Source organism: Hemiscyllium ocellatum, chromosome 6 (assembly GCF_020745735.1).
Source record: "Hemiscyllium ocellatum isolate sHemOce1 chromosome 6, sHemOce1.pat.X.cur, whole genome shotgun sequence".
NCBI classification, from domain to species: domain Eukaryota; kingdom Metazoa; phylum Chordata; class Chondrichthyes; order Orectolobiformes; family Hemiscylliidae; genus Hemiscyllium; species Hemiscyllium ocellatum.
In genome coordinates, this window is record NC_083406.1 from 90,980,093 (window position 1) to 91,003,028 (window position 22,936).

Genomic DNA, 22,936 nt, shown 5'->3' on the forward strand with positions numbered 1-22,936 from the left:
GTGGTAGTCTTTCATTGCCTGATGGATCTTCAGAGATCAACTGAAACGTGTCTTTCAGGAGGCACATTAGCCCAAGGTACTTGACTGTACCTTCCAATCAACAAAGAATAATTTTGTTATAGGCCTGGCACAAGATATTTTGATCCCTTTACTAGTGGGGGTTAGTTGCAAAACCCAAAACAAGAAGGAGACTTCACCAATGAAAGGAGGAAAATTAGAATTTAACAGCAGCCACTTTAGATTTAAGAAAGCCATGCAAGTTTTTTGCAGAAGTTAAAAAGAGTAAAGGATGGATTCTACATACATGTCTAAATGTCACAAATGTGTCTAATCACATCTTTTATAAATTCAAAATATGCATCTATATAAATATACTGAAAATGTCTGTGAAAATAATAATACAAGTATGTTGATTTACTCATGTAATTATTCCCTTACAATCAACAAATGAAAATTGCAAACTGATAATGAAATATTAAGATGATTTGGCATTTAGAAAACAGACTTAAAACATTGCCATATGTTTTGGTTGGAAAACGTAACAATTAGGAATGGCACGTTTTGTTACTGTCAATTAAAATCTTGTTTCTGACTCGTTTCACTCTTAAAAACATTGTGTCTCAAAATCAAGTTATTTATTAAGCATAAGGCTTAAAATCTCTTCGTGAAAATTGTTATTTGTAAGTAGAATTATTGTGGGATAATTGGTAAAAAGCTAACTGGTTGTGAGTTTAAACACTTTTCAAGTAAATATATCTGTTGATCAAGTCAGATTCGTGAAGATTTGAAAAGGTTCTACAACGGAAACAGTATCATCTGGATGATATTATTTCTTTGTATTATTGTCATTGGAATAATGTAGAGTAAATCAAATAATTGATTTGTTTTTTTTATGGGTACTTGTGCTTATCCTGGGTATCTGTACTTATTCTTTTACATTATGTAAGTATTCTATTAAATGTATGAATCTACCCACTGGCAATACTATTAAACTGCATTATGTGTTTTAGGTTATTTTCTCCTCAAGTGGAGATCTTGATCTTATTGAACATCAGGCAAGTTTAGTGTCATCATCAGAAGATGGTCAAAGGGAGCAAGAAAATATGGATGACACAACAAGTGAACAACAGTTCAGAGTTTTTAGAGATTTTGACTTCCTGGATGTGGAACTGGAGGATGGAGAGGTGAGGTTGTTTAAAATTTGCAATCGAAAGTCTTGTGGAGAGGATACAAGTTAATATTTAGAACAGAGATATCACAGCAACATTTCAGCCAGGGGATCGGCTCAGGGAACTAGATATCCAAGGATATGTATCCTATCCAAAGGACAGGCGATTGTGCAGAGGAGACAGGGTTGTATTGTTTATATTTTTTAAAATGAAATTAAATTGATAGCAAGAAGCGATACGGGGTTAGAAGGCATAGAATCTGTGTGGATATAGTTGAGGAAGTACAAAAGAAAAGGGAGCCTGATTAACAGGATGTGGGGAAGAAAATAAATCAGGAGGTAGAAAAGGCATGTAAGAAATGGGGGACTTTGATATGTAGGTACACTGAGAAAATTAGGTAAATACAAAGACATGAGGGAGGAGCTGGTCAAAAGGGTAGCCTAGCAGGGGAGAAAGTGGAGCAGAAATGGCTTGAGATTCTGAGAATAATTCAAGAGGCACAGCAGAAATTCACCCAATAAAGGGCAAGATGAGGCAACTCTGGTTGATAAGGGAAATAGTGGACAGCGTAAAAGCAAAAGAAAAAGCTTACAGTGTAGTGAAGATCGGGGTGCCAAAAGATTAGTATGCCTTTTAAAAACCAGCAGAGGATAACTAAAAAAGCAATAAGAGGGGTGAAGATGAAAAATGACTGGAATCTAGATGGTAATATACAAGAATAGATATGTAAAAGGTAAGAGTAGACATTAGACAACTGGAAAGTGAGGCTGGAGAAATAGTAATGGGGAACAAAGAAATGGCAGAGTACATGAATAGTTACTTTGCATAGTCTTCACGGTGGAAGACACCAACAGCATATCAAGAACTTCGAGAGTCGGTGGGCAGAGGTGTATATAGTGGCCATTATTAAGGAGAAGATGCTGGAGAAGCTGAAAGGTCTGAAGATGGATAAATCACCCTTACTGGATGGACAACATGCCAAGGTTCTGAAGGAGATAATTGACTGGACTGTAGAGGCATTGGTGGTGATCTTTCAAGAATCGCTGGAGTCAGGGAGGGTTCAAGAAAACTGAAAAATGACTAACGTAAAACCCATTTCAAGAAGGGAGGGCGACAGAGACAGGAAATTATAGGCCAGTTAGCCTGACCTTGGTTGTTGGTGAGATTCTAGAGTCCATTATTAAAGATGAGATTGCAAATATTTGGAAGTGCTTGGTAAAATAGAGTTGAGTCAGCATGACTTTGTCAAGAGGGAGTCATGCCTGACAGATCTGATTGGCTCCTCAAAGAATTCTATCAGCAAGTTAAATGAAGGAGAGCCAGCGGATGTGATGTATTTGGATTTCCAAAAGGCCTTTGACAAAGTGCTGCATAGGAGGCTGCTCACTAAGAGCCTATAATGGTGGGGGCAAGATACTGGCATAGATAGAGGATTGCAGAAGGCAAAGAGTGAGGATAAAGACGTCCTTTTATTTTAGGATTACAGCCAGTGAATAATGGAGTTCTGCAGGAATCCGTGTTGGGACCACAACTATTCACGTGATATTCACATTAATGATCTAGACAAAGTAATGAGGACGTTGTTGTTAAGTTTGCTGATGACAAAAAGGTGGAAGGACAGGTATACTGTTGAGGAAGAGGGGAGACTGCACAAGGACTTGGACAAGCTAGGAAAGAGAGCAAAGATGTGGCAGATGGAATATAATGTTGGGAAGTGTGAGGTCATGCACTTTGGTATGAAGAATAGAGGCATAACTAAGTGGGGATAGCATTTTCTAAGTGGAGAAAGACTCTGGAAATATGAAACACATAAGAATGTGGGAGTCTTAGTTCAGAATTCTCTTCAGGTTAACGTGCAGTTTAAGTCGGCAATTGGCAAGGCAAATGTAATGTTAGCATTAATTTTGAGAGAGCTAGAATACAAGAACAGGGTTGTACTGCTGAGGCTGTATAAGAGTCTGATTAGACCACATTTTGAATATTCTGAGCAGTTTTGGCCTCCATATCTGAGGAAGATGCGCTGCCCTCGGATGGGGTCCAGAAGAGGTTGACAAGAATGATTGTGGAGATGAAGGGCTTGTCACATGAGGAGCAGTTGAGGACTCTGCATCTGTACTTGATGGAGCTGGATCAGATTGAAAGGATGGGGCTGGATCAGATTGAAATGTATAGAATACTGAGAGGCCTGGATAGAGTACATCTGGGGAAGATGTTTCCACTAGTAGAAGAGTCAAGGGCCCCAGGGCACACCTTCCAAGTGAAGGGACTACCTTTTAGAACTGAGATAAATAGAAATTTTTTCAGCCAGAAATTGGTAAAGCGGTAGAACTCATTGTCACAGAGGGCTGTGGAGGTCAAATCATTGAGTATATTTAAGACAGAGTTCTTGACTAGTAAGGATATCAAAGGTTATGGAAGGAAGTTAGGAGAATGGGGTTGAGAAACCGATCAGCCATTAGCGAATGGCAGAGCAGATGTGGTGGGCCAAATGGCTTAATTCTGCTCCTGCATCGCTTAGTCTTATAAGGGTAATGATATTCTTCTGCTAGCGATTAAATAAAAGCTGACTATTTTGAAGCTAGAATGGTTAATAGATCTTCCATTGTTATTAACTTTGGCTGCATATCTTGTTTATCCTTTGTTAGAAATAATGTTGTTAATGTCTCTAAGAGGAATATAATGAATGCACCAACAAATTTTCAACTTGTCTTGTTTCAGAAAACTCATTTTCTCTATCATGATAGATACCACAATGAATCTATGCATTCACCCTGTTTAACATGTGAAGCTTCAAGTATGCAAATATATTGTCTGTGAAGCAATAGAGACATTTTGGCAGCAAAGGATCATAATGGTTAAAAGAAGGATTACAAGATATCTATGGTCATTGTTATCTTTTTAAATAAGTATACAAATGTGCACAATATGCGTTTCAAGCTGCAGAGACACCATAATTCTACTTGAGTGAAGGTAGCTGATGAATGAAGTGGTCAGCTGCCTCTGTGAACTATATGTGCAAAACCTAGTCTGACTCCAGTCCCATCATTTTCAGGGATGTGACTTGAGATTTTGGACTGTTACTGCCATTTTTGCTACGACACAGAATCTCTCCAGCATGGCAAAAATCTAACCCTCTCTTGACCATCAGCTTCCATTGACATGCAAAATCTTCAAAGAAGTTTAATCAATTTTTGAAGGAACAATTAGTTAAAGCAATATCTAATAACAAACTGTAGCAATTTAACATAATTTTGAAACCGAAAAAAAATAAATTCATGTCATATTAGGCATTAATGTCGGATGGGGATTTGTCAGCTGTTTTATTGAAAGTGAAAACACAAGTTTTTGGTTAAATTGAAAATGAATATATATTTATTTCTTAGAAACTGAATATTTAATGTATCTTTTTTAACTCTATATTGCTAACTAGGAACTTCAGGTAAGATACTCATTATGCAGCTTATGTGATGTGTTGCAGTCTGCACGTAGTACTGCATTGTAGCTCGTGAGCTTGTTGCATTATTATATTAATTGACCTCATGAATTTTATTACAATGGAAAAATTCTTTACATGCATGAACGTAGACTTAATTGTTTGTGCAATATGGTCCTGGCTACCAGGATCGTATATTTTGGTAATAATGATTTTGTTTCGAAGCATGAATAATTGTTAAAGGCAGCCTTAATTTCCAAAATTTTAATATTTGCAATAACTTTGGCATTCCACTGCTAGCTTGTGTAGTACTTGACAGTAACATGCTCTTCCTATAGATGATAGGCAATGCCATTGCCATGGTACTAAAGTAAGGTGATTAGCCCCAGTTATTGAAAGACCATAGGTATTTATCTCCATTAGAGAGAGACAATTGCTTATCTCGCCATTTGAGAGGCATTACTTTAAGGATGGGTCAGGGAAAGGAGGCAAGCTTATATGAGCGCTCATACTTGGGTCAGGGCTTGAGCCCTGATGGCATCACACTCTAACTGTACAAGATCACCAAAAGTTCTATTTACTTAAGGTCAATTATGCCTTCAGTAACATTATAGTCTGTTTTGTCAAAATGTTGAATTCTTTGTTAGCATATGTGTAACTAATTCAACTATGTTTCTGGAGAAATACTAATTTGCTGTTATGATTCTTGCAACTCTATTGGAATAGTTAAGTGTTTTAAAGCACACCATTAAAAGATTTAAGACAAAATGAATGTAAAGGATAATAATTCCTTTACATGAAAATTCTTAAAAGTATTGGAGAACATTCCTTCTGAATTTTTCCACTCCTCTTCGAAAAACAGTAATTCATGCTTAGCTCCATTTGGTATCAGCACAATTACCTCTTCTGAAACATCCTTAAATATTAGTTGTTTTGTCTGAGCCTGATAATGGGTAGAATATTCACATTCTCAATTGGCATTTTGCCAAGTAAGATTTGAAAAGCTCAGTCTACCATGGCTCAGTGATTTTTCTCACGAAATCGTCCAATTCTTACCTCATTTGTTGTGCAACTTGTTCTCGAGCACCTTTCTTGGGAATCACATGGCTGGAAAGCTGGTGGTCTGTACATATGGCAAGACCTCCCAGCTTTCACATCTCTTGTGCCATATTTAAAGTGCAGCTAAACATCACTTAAGACGGTACAAGCCAGGACGCCTTAGACTGTGGTACTTGACCCCTAATATTTAAGACATAGAGTCATAGAGGTGTACAGCACGGAAGCAGACCCTTCGGTCCAACCTGTCCATGTCGACCAGATACCCCAACACAATCTAGTCCCACCTGACAGCACCTGGCCCATATCCCTCCAAACCCTTCCTATTCATATACCCATCCAGATGCCTTTTAAATGTTGCAATTGTACCAGCCTCCACCACTTCCTCTGGCAGCCCATTCCATACAAGCATCACGCTCTGCATGAAAAAGTTGCCCCTTAGGTCTCTTTTTAGTATCTTTCCCCTCTCACCCTAAACCTATGCCCTCTAGTTCTGGACTCCCCCACCTCAGGGAAAAGACTTTACCTATTTATCCTATCCGTGCCCCTCGTGATTTTATAAATCTCTACAAGGTCACCCCTCAGCCTCCGTCACTCCACTCCAGGGAAAACAGCCTTAGCCTATTCAACCTCCCCCTATAGCTCAAATCCTCCAACCCTGGCAACATTCTTGTAAATCTTTTCTGAACCCTTTCAAGTTTCACAACATCCTTCCGATAGGAACAGGCCAGAATTGCACGCAATATTCCAACAGTTGGACTAACCAATGTCCTGTACAATTGCAACATGGCCTCCCAACTCCTGTACTCAATATTCTGACCAAAAAAGGAAAGCATACCAAATGCTGCCTTCACTATTCTATTTACCTGTGACTCCACTTTCAAGGAGCTAGGAACCTGCACTCCAAGGTCTCTTTGTTCAGCAACACTACCAGGACATTACCATTAAGTGTATAAGTCCCTGCTAAGATTTGCTTTCCCAAAATACAGCACCTTACATTTATCTAAATTAAACTCCATCTGCCACTTCTCAGCCAACTGGCCCATCTGATCAAGAACCTGTTGTAATCTGGTCAGGTTTTTCACTGACCACTACACCTCCAATTTTGGTGTCAGCTAACTATATCTCTTATGCTCACATCCAGATCATTTATATAAATGATGAAAAGTAGTAGACCCAGCACCGATCCTTGTGGCACTCCACTGGTCACAGGCCTCCAGTCTGAAAAGCACCCCTCCACCACCACCCTCTGTCTTCTGCCTTTGAGCCAGTTCTGTATCCAATTAGCTAGTTCTCCCTGTATTCCATGAGATCTACCTTGCTAACCTGTCTCACATGAGGAACCTTGTTGAATGCCTTACTGAAGTCCATATAGATAATGTCCACCGTTCTGCCCTTATCAGTCCTCTGCTACTTCTTCAAATAACTCAATCAAGTTTGTGTGACATGATTTCCCAAGCACAAAGCCATGTTGACTATTCCTCATCAGCCCTTGCCTTTCCAAATACAAGTGCATCCTGTCCCTCAGGATTCCCTCCAACAACTTGCCCATCACCAACATTGGGCTCACGGCCATTTACTTCCCTGGCTTGTTCTTTCCACCTTTCTTAAACAGTGGCATCACGTTAGCCAACCTCCAGTTTTCCGGCACCTCACCTGTGACTATTTATGATACAAATATCTTAGTAAGAGGCCCAGCAATCACTTCCCTAACCTCCCGGATACACCTGATCAGGTCTTGGATGCACCTGATCAGGTCTTGGGGATTTAGTCAAGAAAAAGAAAATTTACTCTGCGCTTTGTGGACAGAGCCTGTAGGAATTGGCAAATGGGGTGGCAGTCTTCAATTCAGCCAACTGCCTGTGGTTGCCATATCTCCAGATACCGCCAGTTTGGACTCTGGAGTCAGTGGCTCAGTGCTGTTTCCTGCGTGAAGTGGTACATTGCAACAGTGTAGGAAGGAGGTCTGATCTATGCTCTGTAAAACAAGTATCACAATCCTCTCTCTGCTACCTCACACTCTCAAGTCCATACTTATTCTAACTCTGCCACTGCGCACACATCTCACCAAGGCCATGGAATCCAGGAAGCGGAATTCAGTCAGTTTATCCCTGACTCCTCGGGTTTGATGATGCATTCCTCTGTCATGTTCTCTTGTATCCTCCTGATCAATGACCTGATTCTCCATCTCATCTTCATTCTCACCTTTCTTTGCTCCCCCTTTTCAGCTGCATCCAAGACAGCCAAACTTTGCTTGCTCAAATTGTGAAGGGTATTGCATAGCACAAGTGATGCAAAACACTTTGTGGACTGTACTGCAAAGCTCTACCGGAGCACACATCCAAATGTCAACAGTGGTTCCTTTGCCTCCCAGCAGCCCGCCTTTGTATGGCTGAAGGACCTTGGAAGGAGGCACAAACCTGAGAGTTCTCTGGCTTGTCAGAGCCATGGCAGTGCCCAGGATAACTGGTGCAGACCCTCATTGATAATTTGGCTTTCAAAAAGCATGCATTCCTATGAGGCAAAGATACACAAAAAGGAAAAATAAGGAACTATGGCTTACGGGGATACTTAAAGATAAAAATAAAGAAAGAGGCTTTTTACCAAACAGAAGATGTAAACCTAAGGATTGAGATCATTTTGGATCTCAGCAAAGCAAAATTGAGAAATGGATCAACAAAGAGGGAACTAAATGCAAATAAAAATAGTAATGAATAGAAAAACAAATTGTAAAAGCTTCTTTAGGTATGTAAAAAGGGAAATGATTAAGTCCATTACAGGAAGAAAAAGACTTTATAATTAGAAATAAAGAAATGACAGAGATAAATTTTATGCATCCTGTCACAGAGGAACTTACAAGAAGTTTCTCTGAAATAATTAAGATTCAAACATCTAGTAAAAATATGGAACTGAAGGAAATTACTTTGATTAAAAAGTATTATTGGAGAAATTAATGCAACTGAATGTTGACCGATCCAGAAGACCTGGGAATAGAAGTTGGCTATTTGGCCCATTCAAACTGCTTCAAATTCAGTGATCATGATTGTCCTGATAATCTTCAATTCCACATTCTTGTCTTTTCTCCATACATTTTGATTGCCTTACTGATTAAAAATCTACCTAACTAAGCCTGGAATTTATTTCACTTGACAGCCTTCAGTGATAAAACACTCTATGGATTCACAGCCTCTGAGGGAAGAAATTCCTCTTAACTTCTGTCATCTTTGGACAATCCCTTGCTCTGAGTTTATGCCAACTGTTCCAGACTCTCCCTCTATGGGAAATAGTTTCTTAGCACACATCTAGTCAAAGACCCTTCACATCTGGCTTCAAACGTCATTTTTTACATTTGCCCAGGAAGTAAGACAGTACACAGCAAGAAGACATTCCAGTGATCTGTGCACGGTCACTTTTACACAGTGCTCCCATATAGCTTCAGATTAAGTGGATAGAGCCTTCAAACTTGTCTCAAGTTGAAGAAGCATCCAGGGTTCTGTTGTATGATTGCTCAGTCAGCCTTCATCACTTGTCCCCACTGAATCTCTCATTGTCAAAGGAGCCAGGAAGCCAAAGTTGATGAAAGACCTTCATGAAGAGTGGCACCCCACTTTTCCTCGGTGATATTGTCAGTCCTTTGGATGTCCAGATGTATGAAGGGGACCATCAATTGGTGTGCAACTGACATTCCCTCCAGATATCTCTGTGTCACCAGCACCACTGATCTGTCCAGAGAACTTAGTGTGACCTGTGGACATTAGTGTTAAGTGGTAAAAACAAGGACTGGAGATGCTGGAAACCAGAGTCAAGATTAGAGTGGTGCTGGAAAAGCACAGCAGGTCAGACAGCATCCGAGGAGCAGGAAAATCGACATTTCGGGCAAAAGCCCTTCATCAGTGTTTGGTGCCTGCATGCTCTCTAGGCACTGCTCCTGTGGCTTTTCATGGGGCTCATTACTTTTTCAGTGGAGGAGCTTATGCTCTCTCATTGGTATTAGCCATTCTCCTTTGGCACACATGAGCTTAATGAACTCTTTCACTCTGTGCACTTTGGCACATCTCCTCGATGACATGCTCCTCACCATTGGCACCCTATCTCAACACACGAGACCCTACCAAGGTGAGAGTATCTGTACTGATGGATGGTCTGTTGTAAGGTTTGATGATGATGCTTTTGTTCTTTATTGGCCATCTAGCTTCATGGATGGAGGGAAAGAGAGTCATTTGGACCAGAAGCCTCTGCTATACTAAGCCTTCCCAAGGTAACTCCATGTTTAGTATTCAATCAGATGGGTGGAGTGTAAGGCGCCTCCTTAATGAGTGCACTCAGATTTTTCACTGGCCATCTTCTGTGCATCCTGGCTATTTCTATTGCTCAATCTTCTATTGCCATGATGATTGATGGTATCTCCCTGCCAGTTTATATCCTCTTCCAGGCATTATTTGTGTATTTCAAAGGACAACATGATAAGGAACTGCTATGATCTGTGGTATCTGCTTCTGATGGCAGATCTTCTGACAGGAGTATGGCTATTCTAAGAGGACAGGAGGTCTCCTGGACATTCATCACGCCCATGTTCAGGAGTAGCATGCCCCAGAGGCTCCTCGGCTTATGTACCTACCTAATAGTGAATGTATGTGTGTTAATGAGTTACACTAGCACTCGCTTTGCCAGAGCATTTGGGATTATTGAATATTTAACAGCACTAGATTCAGGTTCTTCTTCAGATGTTTCTGCTAGTAACAGTGGCAGTGATCTCTACCCCAGCTTCTTTGGTCTGTTTGGGTGAAACATGGAGCCCAAAGTTCACTGTGATTCTTCAATTCTTCTTTAATCACTTAAATGGAAAACACAGTGTATTAGATGCCATGGTGAGTTTAAATTGAATCTGCACTTGTGTTTCCCACCTCTGTTAATTGACTGTGAAGCTCATTTCTAATTAAGGCTCTCTGGCATGATACTCAAGTCTTTTTTTTTTCATTGGTCCCATCAGGACAGCTTGGTCACTCAAACAGTTTCAAATTCTGTTTTCTCGTCCTAAGGTGAAAAACTAGCCCAAGTGTTCTGACGCTTCTCATATCCTTTCAGACCATGGTTATCCTCTTATCATAAAACTATTGTAGTTTGTTTTCAGTGGAGAAACGCAAGCATGTTCCTTCACTTGCTGGGAGAATCGAGTTCGTTCACTTACCTCCCTCGTTAACTCCCCTGCCTCCCACACAACAATCACCCCCTCACCACCACCAACTTTAGCAACGAGACCTGAGCAAATTAAGAAATAGGAAAATATTATCTTTATTCTTTTGCTTTTCGATGGAATGTGGTAAGATGGCTTCTAATTGGTATGTGTAATGATATTGTAAATGCATGCATAAATATTTCTGCTGTTTGGCATTTCAAACTAAGTAATAAATGAAGATCGGCTGCTGATATGTCAGCTGAAGCTCCACAAAATGGACAGAATCTAAGCAATCTTATCTACCTCAAGACAGCCAACTGACTGGGAGTAGCAGGTGCATCTCCCGGACTCATACATATTAGGTGCATCCTTCTCATTTCACATATGTTAGTAAGGTCAGTACTGGAGGGCACTTGTGCAGAGATCCATTGTAGAACTGGTGAGATCGTAGCCCATTTATGTGTGAGGCCACAAGCTTTTAGGAACTGTTGTTTATTTTTTATAAAGCAGAAATTCCAAACATTGATCACCTTTATGAAAACAAACGTCACAACACACAATTTTACCTCATTTCAGTTAGGAACAGGGTGGGTAATTAACCATAAATTACAGTGCATTACTTAATATTCATTCCTATCAACATCCAATTTGCTGCAATATTGAAATGGTCCAGGAAACAAATTAGCAGGCCAAACGTATTTACTGTATGTTATCTGGTTTCTAAACCATTTTAGAACCTTCATACAATCTTGGTTTTCCTCTGACAATTGAACTGGACTGAACATTAAGGATTGCTAGTTTAGCTATTTAAAGGAATCACTGAAATCTGCTCAGAAAACCTTGTAAAAAGTTATTTTTTAAATTAACGACTCAATTGTCATCTTCCCTCCAATTCTGGCTTGCATTCAAATTACACTGTCAATTTTCTGCCATCATTGTAATGACACCCTGTCAGGTTCTACACTAACATGAGCAGGCGGGCATAATGGACACCCTAACCACAGACAGCCAACATATGATAGTCAAAATTCCCCCAATAATATCTAGAGAATACTAATCTTAATATCAATTTCTGGCTTTCACTAACCCATTTACTTGCCTGTATGCCACCTTAAGTCCCAGCAATAGCTGTCTGTTGCAATTATTGGTAAAAAAGGAAATCTGATTGATTGATTGATTGAATAATGGATACTAGTCGCTAGATAAATAAATTAGTAAAAGTTATAATCTATATACATATTTTGAAGTGCTAAAATAAAGTTTTACCAATATTTGAATTATTATTACTTCTATATTCTAGTCTTGCAAACCCATGTTTTAAAATCTTTTCTGTCACATACAAACGTTTATTATTGCATTGTGATCTGATTACTTGTAATTTTTGTGAATGATATCTCAATTTCTTTCTTTCAGGGTGAGAGTATGGATACCTTTAATTGGGGAGTACGGAGGCGTTCTCTTGACAGTCTAGACAAGGGAGATATGCAGCTTCTAGAGGAGAGCCAGCTTTCAGGAAGCACACCCAGTCTAAGTAAAATTAATCATGAAGATTCAGATGAGTCCTCTGAAGAGGATGCGCTTACAGCTAGTCAAATTCTGACACGATCACAACTAGTAGGTTAATGTTTTATGATCTATTGTGCAAACTTTTAAAAGAGCTAACAAATAAAAATGCCCAATACAGGTTAATATTTAGTAACATCTTGCACCGGAACCTAGTTCATACAATGTATTTAAACTAAATTCAAAAAGTGAAGATATGAGTTCTTTTTGGAGGTATTTTCTCCTGTACCCTTTCTAGGTCTTCACAAGTCACACCCAAACACCTGGCAAAGAAGTAAGCAAATGGGCAACTGGAATATTTCTCTTTGTAGCTGAACTTATGTATTAAATGTCTTACTATTTTTTTAATTGCATCCATAAACAATGTGTTCAGTTAGGAACCGGGATAGAGACTTTACTCCATAGTCCTAATACATTACATTTTCATTGATCGCTTCATAATGTTCCTAAGTATAAAGGAATATTTTTATACTCCCATTTAAAACATTCATAAGTGAGGGCCTTTCATAATCCTGAAAAAAACACCTCAACATAAGACAAAGAAAGCAAAGAAGTGTGGGTGCTGGACATCAGAAGCAAAAACAGAAATCATTGGTGAAACTCAGTGGGTCTGGCAGCATCTATGGAGAAAATGCAGAGTTAATATTTTGGGTCCAGTGACCGTTCTTAGTTTTTCTTCCACCTCAACATAGCATGAGCAATGAACCTACAGTAATCTAGTACTGTGCTCTGCTGAACCAGTTTATTTTCTAATTTTGTACTGTATGTCCATTTTGCATTATGAATCTGCTATTTTCTGACTTATGAACTCATCACCTATTTCAGTATAAGTAAAGGCAATTTTACAAAATTGTCCTCCACAAAATGTTTTGTTTTACACAAATTCTTTATCATATCTGCTATATGATAAAATGTGATGCAGTCATGACCCCAGTTGTCAAACTCCATTTTAATTGCTAAATTTATTCTTCCAAACTCCTTCGTGCATGTGGAAAAGTGTTAAGAGTCATGGAGTGAGTATCACATACTGGAGATTGGAGGAATAATGTCAGTCATTTAGATATACATAACCATATGCTATTTTAAAGAGATGAATCCTGGTGGAACAAATGGATAAGTAGATGAGCCTTATTTGCTTGTCTCTGTCTAATGTCAAATTGGTCGAGTGAAGCAATTGCCTCAATTATTGTTTGTACAAACAGTCCATTTATAGCATGGTCCAACATCTATTACTGCCTAATAAAATAAATATTGTCATGCCATCTTGATATTTTAACTTTATTTAAATAGATCTGAAATTTTCAGCTAAAATTAATACTCAAGCAATTAAAGGAAAATTACTGATTTGGTTAAAAGATGTTTCAGGTCATTCAAAAAAGGTATGTATACAAACTAGAAGGAAGTGACTATCCCTCAAGGATTCATTCTGGAGCCTTACTATTCATTATTTATTAATGGCTTAAAAAAAACAAGAGAGCTAAATGTCAAACATTGCGAACAACACAAAGATTAGTGGCAAAGAAAGCAGTGCAGCTAACAGCATAAAATTATAGATATGTTTGTCTATTGTGAGTTTGCAAATCTTTAGAATTTAGATCTCAGTGCTGGTATGTGTGAGATCATTTAATTTGGACCAAAAAATTTTTAATTCCAAATGTTCTTCAGGTGGTGAAGTTTTAAGAACAGTATATAGTCCAAATAGATTTAGGAATCCGTTTAAGGAGGTAATTAAAATGTAGTTCTCAGACACAAAGAAAATATTCAGAAGTCTAAAACAATGTTATCTTTATTTGTAGACAGCTGGGACAGACAAAGGGTCTGTCATACAGTAGGTATGGTATAGAATTTGTGTAAAACAAAACATTACATGCAGAATAATTTTGTAACATTGCCTTTATTGATAATGAAATAGTTGATGAGTTCATTGTCAGAAAATAGCAGTTCATAATGTAAAAACTATATGTTGCATACCGTGCAATATTCATAAGGTTTTTACTCATGTTTTGTTGAGGTAGAACTGAAGATTGGTCACTAGACCCAAAACGTTAGCTTTGCTTTCTCTCCGTAAAGACCTGCTGAGATTCACCAACAATTTCTGTTTTCACATCTGATTTCCTTCATCTGCAGTTTTTTGGTTTTTTGTTTCATGCTGAGATGTCTCTTTTTCGGATTATGGAAGAACCTCACCTATGAACCATAGAGTCATTACAGCATAGAAAAAGACAGTTTGGTCCATGTTTCCCAAACTAAACTAGACCTGTTGGTTTTGTTTGTCCCATTTCTCTCTAAAGCTTTCCTATCTATGTATGTGTCCAAATGTCTTTTAAATGTCATAATTGTAGTCACCTCTATCACTTTCTTTGGCAGTTCATTTCATAATCGTGCCACCTCTTGTGTAAAAAAGCTGTTGTTCAGGTCCCTTTTAAATCTTTCCCCTCTAATCTTAAACCTATACCTTCTTGTCTTGGACTTCCCTATCCTGGGAAAAAGACCTTGGCTATTCACCTTATCCATACTGCTCAAGATTTTATAAATCTCTTGAAGGTCACCCTCAGTCTCTTATGCTCTAGGGGAAAAATGTCCCAGCCTACCCAGCCTCTCCTTATAACTCAAACCCCCAGTCTAGGTAACATACTTGTACATCTTTACTGCAACCTTTCCAGTTTAATAACATCCTCCCTATAGCAGGGTGACCAGAATTTAATGCAGTATTCCAAAAAGGGCCTTACCAATATCTTGCACAGCAGCAATATGATGTCCCAACTTAACTGTCAGCTTATCGAATGGCTGAAAAGGTTTAACGGGCCAAATAATTTACTCCTACACCTAATTTACTCATATAAAAGGAAAGAAATATTGTTACAATTGTACAAAGCATTAGTTAGACCACATCTGGGTGATTGTACAGTTCTGGACTGCATACCTTAGAAAGGATATATTGACCTTTGGAAGATTTGTGGTGCAGACTTGCCAGGATATTACCAGGCTCCAAGCACTACATTATAAGAAGAAATTACAATAGCAGGCTTTTATTGCCTGTAACATAGAAGGCTCGAAAGAGAATTGATTGAGGTGATTAATATTTTGAAACTCACATCGAAAGAAACCTCTGTGCTAATGTGAGATTCTAGGACAAGGAGTTTCAGAGTTAGGCTCTTCAGGAAAGAGTTAGGAAACACTTCTTTTTGCATTTAACTAAGTGGTCCCTTAGTCTCATTCAAGGAGAGAATGTGGTAACATGAAAAAACCCCAACCACAAGCTGGTCATGCTTGATATTGCAGCACATACAACAGGAACAGTTTAGCAAACCTGTCCATCCTTAAGCCTATTGAACGTCGTAAATGGCTTTTAGTTGGTAACTTAATTGGTATTACCAATAATAAAGTGTGATTAGATGTGAGATAATGTGAGAAGATGATTAGTCTGCCACTATTCCAACTTGAGTATGATGGTTACCTCTTTTGGGAGGTCTCCTGTGCCCATTAGGGACAGTCCTTGCCACAAGGTGGTACTGCCCCTTTATAGTTACCATCCCACATTCCAGCCTCCCAAACTGAAATTCCACTACTATACCCTTACTAGAATTCCTGATCTCTTCCCAACCCAAATACCCTGGATTTGCCTTTCAGTCCAGGATCCATGCTACTCATCTCTGGACTGCCTTCCAGGCACAACAGCAGACACAACTGCATTCTGGCATTGCTTCAACTAGTAGCTGTAGCTCTATCCCTTTTGGGTAGAAATTCCACTCTCACCTTGTTAACCCTGAAGTGAGGCAGCATCTGTGGAGAGAAGGCAGAGTTAATGTTTTGAGTCCAGTGATGCTTCTTCAGAACTGACTATAAAGAAGACCCTACTTCAGAACTCTGCCCTTTTCCAGCAATTCCTGGTTTTCTGATTTTGAACATCTGCAGTTCTTTTTTATCATAATGTGACAACACCATTTAAAAAAAACACCAAACCCAGAAGATTTACATCAATATTTACAAACATTTTAGTACAGGTTGTCTACTATAACGCACATTTTGTTAATACAAATTTGCTATAACATGATTGATGAATTGCGTACTCCGTTTCTACAGCCCAAACTTTTAAAGCATAGATTGGTTAAAACATCATTTGGCTCCATTAGTTTAAATGGTGCTGCTGTTGCGTGTTGTTCTTATAGCACAGTGTTGTACAAGAACAGAAATATAGCAGAACCGACTATGTCAAAATTAAGTTTTTTTTTGATTTTCTCCATTTGCTCACTCAAAGGGCTTCAAATTATATTGTGAAAAATGCTACAATAGTTTATTAAACATTATGTGCACCCGAATTATTTGTGACATTTAACTCTGTTCTGACTGGCATCACGTCATGTCATTAAATCATAATTATGACATTAATCTTGTTAAATTTGTGTTCTGCAGATAATGAATTTTGTACCTAATGAAGACACAAGTCACGTGGATTCACTATCAACTTCGGGTGACACAGCCTCTGCAGATCCACTTTCAGTTAGCACGAGGACTCCTAGTCTGGAGGTTTCTCTGGCTGATGAAACAAACCAGCAGGTGGCAGGGAGATCAAAGGTGAAGGGGCTTTGGTGGTTCACTAATGAATGGTCATGATAACTAAGTATTTCCAAATTTATTCTCTGTCTTTATAATAATCTTGGGAGTAGGTGGTATGGGTAATCTTTGACTTTGGTGGCTTGCTTGTGTGTGGATTTGCATGTTGTTGCAACCTTTTGGTCGATTTTCTTGACATCAGAATTGCATCATTAAGGAGTTTGTACTTTTAACAATATAATTATTGAAAATTGTCTGTTGCTAATTTATACTAATTTATTTCACAACAAAACTTGATTTTGAATAGCTTCTATGATCACGAATAAAGGTTTTGAAGGGGTTGTGGCTACCCTTTATCCTGTTAACCATATGTTCATATCCAAATTATGAATGACTGCATTTGCAATATTGATTCTGTGGTGGCTGGGAGAATTCTCTCTTGCTGTAAAGCCATACTGCTGGTATCCAACCAAAATATTACACTGTTCAAAAACGATCAATGTCACGCACAAGTGGATGCAGTCAACAGTCCAGTGATGACATGGTTACTGTTTCTGACATAAAGGTTGGTGAGAGATAAAATATACTTTCTAAGTACATAAGAATATATAGCAAGAATAATTATTTAAGGGAATATTTATATCTGAAAGATAAAAAAGGATTGGTTGAAGCATTGTTCTTATTCTAAGTTTTTTAATTTGCACAATACATTGGCATATTAAACATTGTGTTTAATGTGTATTTTACTTAATTTCTATTTTTTTTATTTATTCATATGAGAAATGATAGCAGTTTTTTACTGTTTGAGAAATTTTCTGAATATTAAATTGGATTTCTGGAACTTTGTGCTGCTTACTGCTACAAAGGTGATAAAACTGATGATTTTCCTATGATGTTCATCCACCCCATGGGAAATCTGACTGCTAACAGCAGCATAGGTAGTGGGAAGCATGTAAAAAGAGAACAGGGAAAATACAATGAAATATTGAATAGGAAAAACACAGTTAGTCAGGGATTGAGCATTTTGAAGCATTTACAAAAGCATAAAATATGTCCCGGACTTGGAGATGGTCATCAAAAGGCCGTAATTTTCTAGCACATCTGTTTAGAGGCAAGTTGCTGGAAGATTGGAGAACTGCTAACATTATTGTTTGGAAACGATCGGTTGAGTAATAGGTCAGCCGACCTTCAGTAGTGGGCAATTTTTTGGAAAGTGTTCATCATCATTTAGAAGGCATAGATTAATCAAAGGTGACTAGTATGGGCGTGCTATGGGAAGATTGTGTGGCTTGATTGAATTTTTTGAATAGGTAACAAGGAAAGTCAGTGATGGTAGGGTAACTGGTGTAGTCGACATATTAGCAAAGCTTTTGACAAATAGTAGGTGACCAGAAAAGTAAACATACTTGGGATGGGACATTGGCAAACTAAATCCAAAACTGATTCAGTGTTAGGTGATGAGTCTTTCTGTGGCTGGAAGGCCGTTTCCAGTCGGGATACAGAAAGCCAAATGTGAGGTCATCAGCTTTCTGTGCAAGTATTAATGAAATAGCGTTGAATGTAGGCTGCCTACCTTAAGATGTGGACGTGCCGATGTTGGACTGGGCTGGACAAGGTAGGCTGATTATGAGGTTGGGAATGATACAAATGTTTAGGTGTAGTCAGTGGCGAATAAGAAAGCTGTAAACAACAGAAGATATCAGTGGTCTTGCAAAACTTGGAAAATCAAATTCAATTCAGAAGTGTGAGGTAATGCCTTTAGAGAGAGAAACAGGACAGAAGAAATATACCACAAATAGCAGAATTCTGAGACATGTAGAGGAACAGCGGGAACTTGGCAGGTGTATGCACAGATCTGTACTGCATGCAGTTCTGGTTCCACTACAAGAAGGATGAAATGACACTAGAGATTGTGCAGAAAGATTTACGAGGATGGTAGCAAATGACAGTAAGCTGATCAAAGTAACTTTAAATATCACAAAGAGGAGCAGGCCAGAGACAGAAGTTGATCTGTAAAATAGACAAGGTCAGAAATCACATGACACCAGGTTATAGTCCAGCAGGTTTGTTTGAAATCACAAGCTTGCAAAGCACAGCTTCTTCATCAAGTGAAGTGTGGTAGATGAAGTGACTTCACCAAACGAAAGTGCTGTGCTCCAAAAGCTTGTGATTTCAATAAACGTATTGGACCATAACCTGGTGTCGTGTGACTTCTGACCTTGTCCAGCCCAGTCCAACATCGGCACGTCCACATCTTAAGGTAGGCATATAGTCCAGAAGTAAAATGCCAATTTTTGATGACAAAAACATCCTGGAATTTGAAGCCAAGTTCAAATCCCCATAATTCTGGGGACATTTAGTTCTTGCATTGTTAATCTCTGTAATTCACACATAAAAGCGATATACATTCTAAAGTATACAAAAAAGTATTTCATTACATGTTTCTAATTCTTAAACTTTACAAATTTTATTTTTAGGAGATTGAATTCATGACTGAGGAAGATGAACTTTCTGGATCTACAAGTGAACTTCCGTCAGCCCTTGAGGGCAATGATAGCTTCAGCCTTGAAATTACAGAACCAGAAGAAAAGGGTGATGGAGATGTTGATCAGTTGGGGCTGTCAAGGTTAGTTAAACTTCACATTGTCCTCAATACATTTGTGTTTAAAATTATTGTCAATGTAGTTAGTTCAGCAAAGTAGTAGTGATAATGAAAATGCCTGTGGATGTCAGAATGTGTTATAGCGATAAAATAGATGCATGACAGGTAAAAATTGAAATGATGCACTTTTGAGAGGACTAATATAGAAAGATTTTATACTATGAGCTAATAACGTCCACTTAAGGAAAGTGTAAGTTGCGCATATTCACCAATTGTTAAAAGCAGCATGGCAAGTTGATAAGGTGATTTTTTGTTTTTAAAAAGTGTTCCTTGGATTTATAAATTGGACATAGAATATAAAATCAGTAAAACTTCACGTGAAGTGTGACAGTTCTGGGAGCGATACATTTTAGGAAAGCTGACTTAGGGTATAGAATATGTTCACCAGAATGTTGCTAGGAATGATTAACTTCAGTTACGAGAGGAAGGAAAAATTGGGACTGTTCTCTTTAACACAAATAAATTAAGAGGCAACCTAACTGAAATGCTGAAAATGATGTAATGTTTAATCATCTCTTCTTTCAAAAAAGTGTTTCCTTTAATGAGTATAGAATTAACTAAATAATATAGATTTAAAATCATTGGCAAAAATCTAGGATTGGAGGAGAAATTGAGAATTTCTTAGCTCAAATTGTTGTTGGAATCTGGAATGGTTTACTGAAAATTTGATGGAAAGTTCCTTCCATTAATAATTTTACAAGGGAGTTTGACAGGTACTTAAGGATGAAGAATCGACAGATTGCAGACAAAATGCCAGAGTATGTGACTAAGCCCAACCGTTTAACACAAGCATGAAAGATCTGCATTTGTGCTGTATCCTTCTATGATTCTAATATATTTTAGAAGATAAAGCATGAAATTAGTTGAAGCTCAAAATTATCCATCAACTTCCATTCAACAGTAAGCATTTAAATCATCAATTGTAAAGTAAAACCTTTATTTTACAAAGCTAAAGTCAATTTATTTCAAATTGAGTCCAAACAAAAGAATCAGAAAACTTATAGAAACTCAGTTGTTTCAACCTATCTATATTTAAGACCTGGAAATTAATCATGCAGTCCTTCACTGAGTCTTTTCCAAAATTTCATTCTTACTCATTATTTGAGGTCAAATCAAAATGTTCTGCAAGGACAGAGTACTATGTAAATGTATCTGACACATCCTATGGTTGCATTATAATTTCTTGGCACTGGTTAGCAACTTTCTTTAGAGCTGTGCCTACATGTTTTGTTCTTTCATCACTAGCTGTTGATACCTGTTACACTCCTCCTTTCTGCTCAATCTAATTTCAAAATTATCAACATGAAAGTGAAGATTAACTAATGAGTGTTTTATGTTGGCATTCTCACTCATCTCCAGCAATACTGCACATTCCAGGATTGAATAGGAAATGTAATTTCTGATTTGCTCTTTATTCTACTGTCAGTTACCTGTTTTAAACCAAGCTTGCCAGAGACTGGAACAGAAGCTAAGTGAGTATGAAATAGTGCAGTAGCTGACATGTCAAGCTAAGCAATCCAAGAGTGGAAGAGGGACTAGCAAGCCCCAGACTTGAGCAGAAATGATTAGGCCTGCAGTCACAAAGGGGGGCCACTAAATGTATTTAATTTTGGTAATCTTATTTTCTAATGTAAATTTTGCATCATGATATTTATTTTATTTCCTTGCAGCTTTGCTGAAGGAGACAGGGATGGGCTTCATGATCTTCACTCATCACCCCCTCCCTCGCCTTTCTTTTCTGCAATACTTGCAGCTTTTCAGCCTAAAGCATGTGATGATGCAGAAGAAGCATGGCGCACCCATATAAATCAACTGATGTCTGATTCTGATGGTTCCTGTGCAGTCCATACTTTTCATGTTTTCTCTTCCTTGTTCCAGGTGAGAATCTATCTTAGTTTGTACACATTTTTCTGAAGTACAGTATTTACATCCTCTCTGAACATTCTATTTCCAATGTTGTAAAGTGTTATGAATGGATAGCAAAACTGAAGGCATTGCTTATATCAAAAATATGACTAAATTATTTATTTAACTGATAATTTTGTGTAAGAATTTTTGTTATGATCCTAGCTGACAGAAATACTGGACACATCAGATCCTGGAATGAAACCTGGTTTGGTGGATCAGAAGTTCAGTTTTGTAGTTGTTTACCATACTGCTAATTTACAAAATATAATCAAACAAGGATGCCGATCTTCATTGACAAAATAATATAAGTTTATTACACAAAAGAAAATTCCAGTGATTTGTCATTCCTATCTTAACTCTTGAATTTCTTAACTATCTTTTTCTAATTTATATGATCTAGAAACTTTTGATTAGATTAGGTTAGATTTCCTACAGTGTGGAAACAGGCCCTTCAATTCTGATGCTGAAACCACTTCTCAGTTCTGACAGCTTGAAAACATCCTCACAAAATATCACAGCTTAGAGATTTCACAGGCAAAAACCCTATTAGGACAAAACTGTTCTGACTGGAACTTGATCCTGAACTGAAACCTATCAGCGGCCTCTAGTCTGTTTCCTCTGTATGTCATAAAGGTTCAACCTTGTAAACACTTCATCAATTAATAGGTTCCTGATAGGGACTGAATTGAAATGATATGCTTTCTTGAAAATAATGTTTCCAGTTTACTATTACAAATTATTTTATGACTTTTTTTTTAAGTGTTGCATTCACAGAACTGAAATCACTTGCCTTTTTGTCTATTCATACATCTTGTGTAGGCTTCTCTGGTTCAGCCCGCATTTATTGCCCATCTTCAACTTTCTTTGACAAGGTGATCGTAAGCTACCTTCTTGAACTCCTAAAGTTGATGTGATTGAACCTACAGCAAAATGTTAGGGAGTTCTGGGATTTTAACCCAGAGGCAGTTGATGAACAGCGATCGAGTTCTAAGTTAGCATGAGTCTCTGGAGGGGAGTGTGCATATACTGATGTTTCCATATATCTGCTGCCCTGGTCCTTCCAGATGGTAGCGATCGTGGTTTAGGAAGATGCTGTCTAAGGAACTATAGTTCATTTCTGCAGTGCATCTTGCAGCTGGTATACAGTGCTGATACTCTGCCTCAGTGGTGGTGAGACAGAATGCCACTCCATCCAGAAATAATCAGGGTGATAGCTTTGCTCTGGAATGTGTCAAACTTCCTAAGTATTGTTGGAGCTCCACTCATCCAGGCAGGTGGGAAGTTTCCATTATACTTATGGCGAGCCTTGAAGGTACTGGACAGTCTTTAGGGAGTCAGGATGTGAGTTAGACACTGCAGGATTCTTAGTCTCTTAAATGCTGTTGTCTTCACAGTAGTCATGCTACCAGTCAGGT

The 22,936-nt window shown here is 38.2% G+C and overlaps 1 protein-coding gene across 8 annotated transcripts in view; it reads left to right on the top strand.

Moving 5' to 3' along the window:
• LOC132816485 (protein furry homolog) overlaps positions 1-22,936 on the top strand; it is a 397,881-nt gene that overhangs the window by 347,972 nt on the left and 26,973 nt on the right. For all 8 annotated transcript variants that reach the window (XM_060826132.1, XM_060826128.1, XM_060826135.1 and 5 more), the window contains exons 51-55: positions 1,011-1,184; positions 12,248-12,448; positions 16,811-16,972; positions 19,429-19,577; positions 21,284-21,491. In XM_060826132.1, the coding sequence (XP_060682115.1) occupies positions 1,011-1,184; positions 12,248-12,448; positions 16,811-16,972; positions 19,429-19,577; positions 21,284-21,491 (894 nt within the window). The remainder of the gene's footprint in view (positions 1-1,010; positions 1,185-12,247; positions 12,449-16,810; positions 16,973-19,428; positions 19,578-21,283; positions 21,492-22,936) is intronic.